A 13,694-nucleotide genomic window follows, 5' to 3' on the forward strand; every position below is an offset into this window, starting at 1 on the left:
ACACTTCCTTTTTAATTGACTCTTTTTCAAAGGAAGGTATTGTTCTCTTAACCTCGCCTCATTTATCTGCTTTAGTTACTATTTCATTTCCAAGGTTGTAAGATATTGTGCATTGTCTTGTTAAAGACCGAATCTTATTTAGGGCTGAAAAGCCTTTTTTTTCACCTAATCTTTGCTAATCACTGAAATCAGTTTTCACTGAAGAAGTAGAGAATTAACAGGTCCACCTTTTCAAATTGCCTGAACTTGTTGCTGTATCCTTTCTACTTTTGTTTGCATAAAGCATTTTCTTTAAAACATCGTGATGGATTGTTTAAATTTCTAAATTATTTAACTGAGAAAGTAATTAAAAAAATGAATGACAGTAATCATAAGTTGCAGCCTGACAAGTTGAGCTCCATTTTCATCATTACAGTTAAGTTGTTTTTTTTCTTACATTTGTATCATTAAATGCATAATTCGATTTAAATGTAATTGTGTGAGGAAAAAAAGGGTGAAAAAGGGTTTATTGCATGACATGTGGATGGACGTTGGTTCAGAGTTGTGTTGGCACTTTTGCTTCAGTGAACCCTCTGAATACTCCTTCCACCCCTGACAAATGAAGAATGAAAGCTGTGAGAATGACCTGGCATCAGAGTCTAAGTCTGTGGATGCTGCCCTCACATGAAAAGCAGAAGTAAAATCATTTTACTTTTGGCCTGTGTGCCCCCGTTTGTTCCATTTACCAGTGTTTTATGCTTGATGAACAGCACACAGCAGCCATGACTAACACCTAACACTTAATAAGACCACTTCAGGCTTGACGAAAACAAGAACAAAAATTTCGCTTTGGTGTTTTACCTTTTATTTTTTAAATTAGAATTTTGTTTTTCATAAAATCCTGAACATAAATCAATAAAAGCAGTCTGTAAACATCTTGAAATAACTCTGCATCCCTTTGGGAAAAGGTGGACAGAGAGGGGGACACATTGAATTCCAATCACGGAAAAGAGAATTGGAAATCACAGCGTGATTGATTAATTAGAATTTGAAGTACAAAAATTTGCACTTAAAACATAAAAACAGAAAGTGGGAAAAACACCAGGTTGAGAAGAACGATCATAATTACTGCATAAACAGGTAGGATCTCAGTCACCTAATCACACGGCCACAACAGGAGCTCTTTCTCTTAATCTCTTCATTTTCATCTCTTTTTCTCCCTGCTTTTAAGCTTTAAGGTTTGTTTGTCCATTCTCTTTCTATTCATCATGTTTTACCTGTTCATCTGTCATCCCTCCTGTTGTCACCACCTACCTTCCTTCCTTCCTCCCGCCATCCATCAAGATCCAATACTTTCAAAAACCGTCAACCATGGGGCTTTTTGTCAAGCATCAGCCCTACTCAGCCTGGTGAAGAGGGCTTCACTGTTATTGCTTCTTCCATTTACTTTCCTGTCCTTCTCTCTACATCCTCTTCTCCCTATGATGCTGTAATTAAGGCAGCGGGTGACAGTGGTCACACTGGATGGATACTCCAACTTTCCCGACAGCCTGAGTAGCGGGACTATGATGAGTCTTTACCAGTGTTCAGTGCGTGTTCCAGTCTGCTTCGTGACTGTTTGCGTGCGCTTTTTTTTTTTTTTAAGAGCTATCAAAGAACTATTTGAGATGCTGAAGTGAGTTCTCTCAGTGCGTCTGCATCAGTCTCTTTCAGCCTGCCTCAGGGAGAGTCTATCTGCCATCATAGTGGAGCTGTTGTTGTTTCGATGCCATTTCGAGCTCATCCTCTCACTGAATGTTCTCGTTACTGGGACGGATTGAGGAATTAGCTTACATCTCCACATTATCTCTCTCATACTCACTTCTTGTGTGTATTAATTGTTGTTTTCCACTGAGACTATCGTTGGAACAAACATCATAGCCCCCGAGCTGATGCACAGTCATACATATACATAACACACTCACATTTTCAACAACTGTCCTCAACATGCTCCCAGTGCTGCTGGTGCCGCACCTTATTTAAGCTCGGTGTCTTTGATGTTTTATTCCTACTTCATACAGAAATCTATGGGGCATTTTCTTGTCGCTTATTGGGCCCAGCTCATTTCTGCACAGGAAGAGATTTCTACCCCATTGTTGCCTGCTGAATTCTTTCTCCGCAGTCCCCCGGGTCCTCTCTAGATTAAGTGTAGAGAAAGCACCTTGCAGGTACACGTGCGAGCTGAGGTGGACTGTCTTCTTGTTATTATTGAACAGCTTCTTTTATATCTTGTTAATAATCAGATTCCCCACAGTGACAGAGAGGGGAAAATTAGTATGCAATAAGGCTGAGTTTGTAGTCTCTGCTGATGGGTGAGCATACATCAGTCTGATAATAAGGGCCTCTAGAGTTAAGTGTTTTCAAAATGACTGATATAAATTCTTATTCTGTGCCTATTAAAGAATTCTCCTTGCACAGAGGAGAAATGCAGATGTTGAGGTAATATTGTAATGAAAATATTTTGACGCTGGAGACAGTTAAAGGGGTGAGATAATTGTTTTTCGGGAGCCTGTGTGGTCTGCCAAATATTTCCAAGAGGAGGGTAGAAGGTGGTTTTGGAAAACAAAATGACTCCTAAAGTTTGACCATGTTTTTGTTTTGGTGAAGAGGTTCATGCATTATTTGTATCCTGAATAAATATGGCACAGAATTCCATTGTGAAACAAGCCCTGGAGATTAATTATTAAAGGCTGTAGTATCGATAAACTCTGACACTATCAGTCTTGCTGGGTGATTGTGGCCACATAAAGGTTATCTTACACATTTTGTCTCAACAATAATTTTTTTCCCCTCCAAATCCAGTGGACAGACATCAGGGGCAGCACAAACAAAACACACTCCCAGACTTTGCTCCTAGTAACGCTGGTGAAAAGAACTAAACTTCAAAGAGTGTGGTTACACTCTACGAGAGTCGATTCTGACAGTCCTCGCTGCCATAAGTGCAACAAGTGTTTTGCATGCAAGTGCAGAAACAAAAGCAATCTGCTGAGGCAAACGTGCATCACATACAGGTGCAGAAAAGCTGTTTTCACTTGCCAAGTTTGTAGTTCATCTCTCATTGCCCCTAGAATAGTATATATGGTAGGAGCCCAGAGCCCACCCACTGTTAACTAAATCAATTAACTGGTAACTGTTAGATATCCGAAGTGTCATCTCTGCTGTTGCTCAGAAATGTACTGCTTCAGGTTCTCAGAGCAGGTTAGATTTCATGATGTGGAGGCTGCAGGCAGACCGTATATCACTGTATTGTTTCATCCTTCATGACTAAATGATGGTATTGGCAGTGGAAGAAGAGGTACTCAAAGATATTTACCTTGTAAAACTATAATCAGCCAAATCACACCAAACGCTAGCCGAGCCCTGGTCCTTTTTAGGGTAGAAGAATGGCGTGAAATGTCAGAGCTGCCTGACCTTCAAATGGAGGTTTTTCAGAGGTGCAATCCAAATTAAGACTGTGTTCACCACACAATCAACAGACAATTTGATAAACTGAACACATCATATGTGTAATAGTAGTCACTCGTGTTATTGATATTAACTAGCATGTGGTTAACAGCAGCAACATGTATTAGCCGGCTGTTTCACCACAAACTGACAAAGACATTTTTGTTTTCCTAGATTTCTATCATTTTCTTCATACAACTGCAAAAGGATGGCTATAGCCAATACAACAGAGAATACATCAGCATCACAGGGAAATGTTTCAGACCTGTTATTGAGTTTTAAGGGGCAAGGAGACATGAACGGGTGGAGGTGCCACTAAGAATCAGGATTTATATTTCACATTTAACTTTAAGCTAGTTCTTTTTTGTTATAATCATTATTTTTGTGATTATTATTATTGGTGTTATTGTTATTTTTAGTAGTAGTGTTGTTAATATTAGAAATGAACAAAAATATCTGATAAGAGCTTTTTCAGAACTGGATCAACATCTCACTTTGATGAAAGTAGTGGTACAGTTAACATCTCAGTAATACTCACACTCATGCGTTTTTGTGGTAGGATAGATTATGTACTAATATCAGTTTTCATCTGGAAGTGGTAAATGGTCCACGCATAACAACCTTGTCTAAATTCTACAAAACACTTTACAGCATTTTTTTGTTTGTTTCTCATATATATGCACATTATTTACAGTATATAGCACTTTTTCTCTACAATCATGCACAGCAGCGAGGGTCAAGGTCAAGATCCAAGTTGACCAAAGTGCTTTACATAAATAAATAACAATAAAATCCAAAAAATTAATTTAACAAAGACATGTGATCGACACACAAAGACAACATTTGTTTCATCCAGGTCCAAAAGCCTGGGAGAAAAGGTGAGTATTAAGAGTGGATTTAAAAATGTCCAGATTCTGATGACCTGATATGCAGCTGTAACCCATTCCACAGCTTAGGGGCAACCACTACTAAAGCTCGATCGCCTTTATTTTGTAGCCTGCATTTATGCACATCCAGATATAGTTTATTAGCAGACCTCAGAGCTCTGATTAGTCTGTGAATGTGTTTCAGATCAGCTAAATACTCTGGGGCCAAACCATTCAAATTTTTTAAAAACAAACATCAGGATCTTAAAATCAACCGGACAGGAAGCCAGAACTGGGGTTATATGTTCCTGTTTCTTTGTACATGTTAAAAGCCGAGCAGCAGCATTTTGCACAAGCTGTAGGAGTTGCAGAGAGTGCTGGTCTAAACCCACGTACAACCAGTTGCAATAGTCAAGTCTTGAAAAAATAAAGGCATGACTCACCTTCTCCAGGTCACTAGGAGAGAGGTAAGGTTTTACCCTGTCAAGAAGTCGCAGCTGGAAAAAGGCGCTTTTGACCACAGAACCAATTTTCCTGTCAAATTTAAATTCACTGTCAAGAGTGACACCAAGGCTCTTTATGACAGAGCAGTATTTTGAACCAAGGGAAGGGGGCAGAGCATCAACACAGTCACTGTACATATGTACTGTCACACGGTGAACATATCAGGGGCAACGTGGGGTTCAGTGTCTTGCCCAAGGACTGTATGTGGCTTATTTGTAATGCACCTCCCTTACAGTTTATCAAAACTCAACCTGTTTTACACGTGACTGACAAGGCTAAATAGAAACAGCGAAGCTGATTTAAGTAGAGTGCTGTCACTAAAACAAGCAAGGGTCACCAATGTCACATCTATTATGTGCTAAGCAAACTTGGATTGATCATCAGTGTATCCACACGTCACCTTGGACCATTGCACATGTGCAGACTTGGTCATACGGAGATTCCACCTTGAAGTAAATTAATTTCTGTAGTTCTGTGGGCTAAAGTATAAATTTAATTATAGAACATTACTTATGAACATTATGAACACATCTGTACATGTATTTGTCAATATATGCTAGACCTTCATTTATGCCTAAATTAGTACATTTTGTGTGCATTTGGGTCTGTAGGCTGAAGCCTTTCACATCCTACAAGTTTCGGATGTTGGCCACCAATGATGTAGGAGACAGTGTCCTCAGTAAGGAGACAGATGCTGTTACAACTCTGCAGGACGGTAAGAAAGTGGGATGCTGACGAAGCACAGGATGAGAGGTGGTGCGGGGGGGCAAGGGAACACATGGATTTGAAAACATGACAAAGTGAAACTGGAGGGAATAGACAGTTTTTTTTTTTCTTTTTCTTGTTCGCTCTCATTCTGTTTTTTGCTTTTTTTTAATTAATTACATTGAATTAAATTTTTTTCTATTTTTCTCAGCGCCTAATGAGCCTCCAGTGATTCTCTCAGTGAAACCAACAACTACTACGTCAGTGCTGGTGCAGTGGAAGGTATTTTTTTTTTTTTCTAACACAGCAACAATCCTTAACAAACACAAACCTATGCAACAAAACATATAGTCTGAGTCCAGGTTAATTACATATTGTGAGAGTCAAACCCCCTACAGACTTCAGTTGTATGTAAATTTGTACTATGTTTGTGTCTGGGGATCAATTATCATTATTTTTTAAAGCAGAAAGGGTCAGAGGGCAGCAACAATAGATCAGAAGGATGGAAGGAGGCAGATAAGGGGATAGACAGTCCTGGGTGGGGAAAGAATGTCCAACTCTTAATGAGTATATACCAGCAAGGGGCTATGTTAAGGGTCGAAGGAGCCCTTAACAATATGTCAAGAAGCAAGGGAAAAAAGAGAGAAAGAAGAAAAGACAGTAAATACATTCTGTATTGGCTTCTTCACAGCTTGTCTCACTTCCTCTTCTGTCTTTAAATGTCTTCTTTCATCCTTGTAGCTTTATGTCAAAGCAGAAAGAGGCAATGAAAGTACAAAGTCACCAGCAATTTCATCACTCTTTACAAGAGTGCCAGGCCTACTGAAGCATCACTTTGCCTTTGCAAGTTAGCGCTAGACCAATACACCAGCCCTTTCAAAGTGTATCACTAATAAAATACAACTCAGATACTGCTCTCCTAGCCTGCCGTCGTCTCGTCTGTCACCCTACTGCGCCACTCTTAGCAGTTTAGAGGAACCTACAGAGATGTAACACTAATACATGTGGATGTGTATGCTTGTTTGCATGCGTCCAGCGTCCCAGTGAAGACAGTACGAACGGGGTTCTGACTGGATATCGACTGTATTATAGAGAGCTCCCAATGAACGCTTCTGCTATGACTGAAGCAGAGGTCCAGATAACCAAAAACAACAACACAAGTGCCCTCATTACAAGTAAGTAATTCTCCTACTAAGGAGTTCAAGCACTCACAAAGACCCACAACCTTACATCCCGTTCCTTACTTGTTAAATTATGATAGTTCCAGGTTTACCTTGTAAATTATAACTCATATTATGATTGAATATTAAGATAATGTTCCTAAGCTCTAATATAAAGTCATAGAGAGAGGATATGACTTGTAACAAATATATAACTTCAGGGCCTCTGTAACTCAGGAGGTAGAGTCTTACAATTGAAAGGTTGCTGGTTCAGTCCCCAACTTCCCCTTTTCTCTTTTCACTTTGTGCTTAGTCAAGGTACTGAGCTCCACATAAGTTAGGACAAACAAATCTGCTAAATGAATGTAATCTAATCTACCTGTGGACCTGCTGTTTTGTGCGTACACCTTTACCAAAAGATTAGCAGAGAACCCCACTGCCTGAAATGTTTTATTTTAATGACTGATAGACAACAGAGGCTTCTGATTTCTCTGCAATAACTATGATTTTTTAACTCCTGCAGCATATGCCACCAATTGTTGTATCAGATATAGCTCGCTTGCTAATTCAATTGTATTTGAGATATGGAAATATTTTTCTTATGTCTTATTCAATATAGATAAACATAAAATATATATATTTTATATTTTTATAACCACCGAAGCACAGTTCAAGTACTGTGTAGTTTAAACATGGCAGATGAAGGAGCATCGTTGTTGTCACGGATCACAGAACCAGGGAATTCATTAGATTACAAATTAGTTGCTTCCCAACTCATCATACTATCATATAATAGACTTTGAAATGCTGCCCTGAAACCCTTGATATTAAGAACACAAAACTCCAGTAACATGTCAAAGCATGAAATAATCAGTGATAGAGAGGGTTGAAAAGACCTCCAACCTCCAAGGTTGGCACTTTATAATTTGATTTAATTTTACAGTATTTTTTCGGACAATTACATTCAGAGGTTCGGAAACATTGAAAATCAAAAACTTGGGAAGAAAAACAAAATTCATATTTTGTTATATTTTCTTTTATCATATCAGAGTTAGCAACAGAGATGAAATGAAAAGCCACAAGGAGACTTTGAGCAAACTGCTCTCAATGGACAGCTGTTTTGTTATGAGGCCACCCTTATTGCACCACAACAACACGATAATAAAATGTTATTATGCACTGTGCAGCCTGACGTTGTTTATAGTCCACTGAGTATGTGCTCGACTAGATTGGCAGGCGGACAATTCTCTGTTCGCTCAACGTCCAAAGAGGCCCACATGTGTACTGTTGCATAAAAGTCTTTCAAATGTTTCCCTGCTCCATACTCGTAACTTCATTAAATGGCATTAGGATAATGAAATGTACTGTTGAACCTAAAACATTAATTGATTTCCTTTCCTTGCATCTTTTTCTCACTCTTTCCAAGCCAAGAGCACCTTCAAGACAGTCAGCAGCGGTACGCTCACAGAGTTCGAGTTGACACGTAAGTAATTTACTGCAGAACTGAGAAATAAAGCTCCACGGAGAGACAGGGAATGTCAACTGCCATATGTACTTTTATGTAACAGAGATGTTTAAATGCCAAGATGTATTTTTTTCTTTTGCAGAACTAAAGAAGTTCAAGCGCTATCATATTGTTATGACGAGCTATAATATCATTGGAGAGAGCCCACCCTCCACTCCAGTTGAGGTGTCTGTTGGAGAGGCAGGTAGGTGAAAACAGAGCAAAACTGTCTGGGTTTAGGTGCGAGATCTACGAATCTATTATACCTAGGATATGATAGTTTTTTTTATTTCTCTATTTAACATATAGAAACTGGAATTTAAAATCCAACTCAAGGTCCACTGTAGGAGCCATATTTCCCTTTGCATCATCTTCAGAAACAGATGAACAGAAAGCTGTCAAACCCTTACATTTTATAATGCTTTAAACTGATCTTATAATAGATTTTATTAGTCTGATATTATCCCATTTGCATTAGTTTCAACACCCTTCACCTCATTGGCATGTCTTTCTGGAAATGCTTCTACAAGTTTTGTTCCTTTTTCTTTTCGAAGTTTCTCCCAATCCTTTGGGTAGAAACAATCAAGCTCCTCCATGCTGGATACAGTGTCACCGCACAGCCATTTTCTGGCTGAGGCACGCACGTGACCGGTAAAAGTCCAGTTGGCTGAAGCATTGCGTCATCGTTTACGTGGATGACTAAAGCCCTATTTTCTGAAGCCAGTCCTTTGTTGTTTTTTTTGTTGAAATGTAAATAGAAATAAAACTTCTTCTCCAACCTGAGATTATGAACACTCAATGAATAAGTACCAATGACTTTTACTCAAGATTGCTAATTTGTCTGTATTAGCCAGAATTATTTGCTGTATTTTTCTGTACTAGCCAGAACTAGGCCTGTTCTGGCTAGTCTTCCAGCCTCTGTCAGAGAAAACATCCCCAGAGAATATTGCTTCCATCCCCAATGTTTGACTGCAGGGATGGTACCAATGAGATAATGTTTGGTGTCTGGTTTCCTCCGCACATGCGTCAAATGGTACAAAATTAGTTTTGATGGTGGGTCATTTGGCTGCCTTTTGGCAAACTACCAGCAGGCGGTGATGTGTCCTCTCGTGAGGAATGGGCACTCTACCATGAAACCCTGATTGCTGTGGTACTGTGTATGTCTTTGTCCTTCATCAAGGACTCACCTGTCTCAACAAAAGAACCGTAGATGTCATTCATGATGATCATTGGCTTGCTGGTTACCTGTAGCACAGTGTACTGTACAGAGTTAAAATGCACAGTCTGGCAAAACAAGAAAATTAGTATTAAAAATCAGCACATCCAACCCAGCTCTAATGCATTTAAGGATTGGATTCTGAATACTCTGAACACTCAAAATAATGAATGACCATAATAAAGAATTGCAGAAAGCCTTCATACCTGATTACTTTGTTTGGCTGACATTTCAAGGAGGTCTGTTAGTATTTCCAGCCTTCTTCCATTTTAGAATGAAGGTTTCTGTCCTTTTGGGCCCTTTTAATGTTGCAGAGGTATTATAAACTATTATATTTAATAGTTTATTATAGTTTAATAATTTAATATAGTTTAATAGTTTATTTATTAAATGCTTTAAAGAGCCTGTTTTTACCTTGTCATTGGGGATAACTGTGTGCTGACTGATGAGGTAAATTAATTAATCTGAAACATAAAATCTGGAAAACCACAAAGGGTCAGAAACTTTCTGTTAGCGCTGTACATTTGATGCTCAGTTGGCAGATTTAAGCTCAGTAGCTGTTATGATTTGGTCATAAACAGAATTCCATGTTACTCCATGATGTGGTTGAAAAGCTCAAGAAAAGCAGACCTTGAGTGGGGTTGGTTTTGCCATTCTCTTCTCCTTTTTGCTTTATTCTATCTATATGTTTAAGAGTCTCAGTGGTGTTCTCTAACAGGGGGTGTGAGTGTGTTGGGGGGGGGGGGGGGTGTAAATGCATACACGTGTACATCTGAGATACTGCACTAGGCCAGCTATTTTATGGTGATGGCCCAACCCCTCTTTCACTCTCACTGTAGAGTAAAGCCATGGATCAATTATACAGACACAAGTGCAAACGCCGTCCCCTCACTCTGATTCTGTCCCTCAGACCCCCAAAAACAAAACGAAAGGAAGACAGATGCTGCAGGTGAACAAATGTGCACATCATTTTGGACACACCGCCACTTTTTTTTTTTTTTTTTGCAGTTTCACTCCATCAAACTTCTGCTGCATTCATATTCATAGTGTATGTGTGTATTGTGTAGGAATGGGCTTGTACAGTTTAAATATGACATACTCAGGAGTGAAAGGTTGAGCATGCGGGAGTGTATAGTCGGAGGGGGAGTCAGAAAAGACTGGAGGAGATGATGAAATGGGGTGATATAGCCCTTTCTCTAGCCTGAGGTGCACACTGTTGAGTGTTGATACCTATGTGTGGCAAAGTGGAGTAACAAGGTACTTGCCTTAGGCCCATTCTAATTGGAAGGGTAGAACATGTTTTCTGTACTTCCCACTCTTTAACATGCAGCTGCACACACACAGTAACCGAATATTTTTGCCTGCTACAGCTCCATCGGTGGCGCCTCAGTCTATCAAAGTGTCAGCTGTGTCTCCCTCCGGCCTGGAAGTGACCTGGGACATGCCCCCCCTCGAGACTCAGAATGGACTCATCCAAGGATACAAGGTGACTCTGAGGAAAACAAGCACAAACATGTTTATACACACACAAAGAATACACATGGCTGCCTGGGGATAGGCAAAAAAGACTCAAACACACACTCAGAGTCGTACTTTGAGTGTGAGTGTCCATGCCATGGAGAAGCACACTGCACACTCTGACTCTCTATTTAAAATACCTCCTGTTGCCACAGAGGGGTCCAGCACTGCCGTGCCTTTAAGTGTCCTACAGATGTGAGAAAAAGAATTAAGTTTGAGGAAGAATCTGACTATCCTTTAATGATTTCAGCGTCTCTTCTCTCCCAGTCTCTCCCTCTCAATCCCACCCCCACCCCCACTCTTAGCACTTCAAACACAAGGTTATCTGTCCTGCTTTGGACACATTGATTTTTGCCAGAGTAGAGAGGGGAATGGAAAAGAAAGAAGGGAGTGTAATATTTGCAGAGTGAAGGAATGAGACGTGCAAGTGATCTCTTTAGAATCTAGATTAGAGGAGAAAATCGAGGGAATATATTTAAACTACCAGAGATGGACGGATATGGAGAGGAGTGTGTGAGGCAGTGGGGGTTAAAGGAATAATGATGAAAGAATGAGAGCAAAGAAAGAACATTAAATGAATTTATAGGTCCTGACTTCTCTTACCGCTCCTACTGTTAGATGAATACCACAGAGAGTAGGTAGCACTCAGAGTAAACTTCACTGCCCTTATTTATTTTTTTTTACAGTTAAGGTATAATGTGATTTTTGAGATGGCAGCACACTAACCAAGAAAAATGTGAAAGGTCACAGAACAGGTGTGAAAGGTTTCACGTTATGGAATTTTAATTCAGGAAACAACAATAAATACGTTCAAATGGATAGTTTTATCTTTTGTTTTGTTTTTTGACCAAGATAAGTTATGCGCTTATATATGTTCACTATGATCCTGCAAAAATGGGTTAGTATTTTTAACTAGAAGAGCTTAGGAAACGGACAGAAGAATGGTAAAACTACTCCTCCCTCGCTACCATGCATACTGTTTTTCAACTATAAAGATTCTGAATCAGCTCTATAGCTAAACAAATTGTTAAATATTCTACTTAACATTTTTGATGCGAGGAAATCTAAAATCACGACTATGTTCGTCCATGGCAGCTTCCAGTTATTTAGTAGAGTAGTCCTGAGGGTCTCACACTCTTACTGACTGCAAACACGGATCTATTAAACAACAAGAGAGTGGATTACAGAAAGACCTAGACTTTTTTCACCGAAAGTAGCACAAGAGATATTGCCTATTTTCTAGAATAGAATATTTAAATGGACATACCTCCTGTATGCTGAAGGTAATACATTATAATCTTAAACCGAACGTATGGATGAGTTATAGTGTATCTCATTATAGAACGAGCTCATGGATGGACAGATGTGGTTTAATGCTGCCCCCAAGTGCTGCTCAGAAGCTGCTACTTTCATCTTTCGAAGCTGTAAATATGGCTAAAGTTTGTTCAGAATAATAACAAAACTGACCCCTTTGTGTGGCTCTTGGCAGCTGTTTTTTCTTTTCAACCCAAACTGAGAGCTTGATGTTCCAGGAAACACAGAATTTTTTTCCAAAAAGCACAACCATCTTTTTCAGCTTGAGTGAGGATCACACATTGAAATATTAAAACTTTTTGTCAATCAGCCTGCTTAATGTTACTTCTTTTTGTTATTTGTGGCTGTATTAAAGATCTCATTGTGTTTAGAACCTTTATCCTGATAACTCGGGGGCATATCCTACACTGATGGTATACAACCAGGCAGCTGCACCCCACAGACAGCAGATCTATCAATCAGAATCATACTCTCTTACTTTGCGTCCTTCTTGAAGGTCTGCCTCTGTTTCCGCAGAAAAAAACCGCACACCGAAAACTGCAACTAGATCAGTGTCTGTTCCACAAAAGCCACGTATCACCATCTGATTACTGATGTGCTCAGGAGACGCGTGCTGCATGTTTAGAAGCACAGGTGCTTGATTGCTGTTGAATGCTTGTTAGAGAACCCGTCAGCGTGTTGCAGTTGCACAGGTTCATATCTAGAGTATGCTGTGCTCTGATGCATATTTGTTTGTTTTCTGTTAATATTTTATTCACAGCCAAAACATTTGAGCTCAGAATTAAGAAGCTGTGGGAGCTACTTCAGGCTCTTTCGCTTTAAAGGCTCCTGTCTGTACAGGATGCTTTTTCACGTTCTTGTCTCAGATGCACTGTAACCTTGCCGTTAGTGACAGATATTAAATATTTATGTGTTTGGAAAGAAAAGGCAGTTCCCTCTCTGGACATAAATAGAAGTTTTCCATCTACAAAAAAATGAATAGATTAAGAAATGCATTTTTTTTTAATCTGTGTTACGTAGAAGTTCAGCTTTAAAGCAAATGCATTCAGGTATAGTGCACATATGAATGTGCACCTGTCCAGAAAGCAAGTTGTTTTAACACATCGAATAAATCTGGATATGCTTTTAAATAGGCTGTTTGCAGTGAGATGATTATTGCACTGAGCTGTTTCAGTGTATCACCTGGACTATAACACTGACTCACCATAGTGGCATGAAAACTTTGACATCATTAAATTATGACATTCACACGCCATGAGTTTCAGATCACAAGGACTTCATATTAATACTGATCTCATCATAGAGGAGGCAGTAATCAGGTAACCTTTGCTCTACTTACGTTACTCGGATCAGCCAAAGTCACCCATCTGTCTTCATTACGAGCCAGTGTCATGAAAGTTATTGGTCACATTAATGATTATTGATTCATTCTCACGTGAGCGTGT

General features: G+C 39.4%; 1 protein-coding gene across 1 annotated transcript in view; it reads left to right on the forward strand.

The window, feature by feature from the left end:
* LOC140305783 (protein sidekick-1-like) overlaps positions 1-13,694 on the forward strand; it is a 224,884-nt gene that overhangs the window by 202,716 nt on the left and 8,474 nt on the right. Inside the window, exons 31-36 of the mRNA XM_072384767.1 lie at positions 5,444-5,547; positions 5,749-5,819; positions 6,574-6,712; positions 8,124-8,180; positions 8,305-8,406; positions 10,788-10,903. Coding sequence (XP_072240868.1) covers positions 5,444-5,547; positions 5,749-5,819; positions 6,574-6,712; positions 8,124-8,180; positions 8,305-8,406; positions 10,788-10,903 — 589 coding nt within the window. The remainder of the gene's footprint in view (positions 1-5,443; positions 5,548-5,748; positions 5,820-6,573; positions 6,713-8,123; positions 8,181-8,304; positions 8,407-10,787; positions 10,904-13,694) is intronic.

Source organism: Leuresthes tenuis, unplaced genomic scaffold (assembly GCF_036924035.1).
Source record: "Leuresthes tenuis unplaced genomic scaffold, fLeuTen1.0.hap1 SCAF_4, whole genome shotgun sequence".
NCBI classification, from domain to species: domain Eukaryota; kingdom Metazoa; phylum Chordata; class Actinopteri; order Atheriniformes; family Atherinopsidae; genus Leuresthes; species Leuresthes tenuis.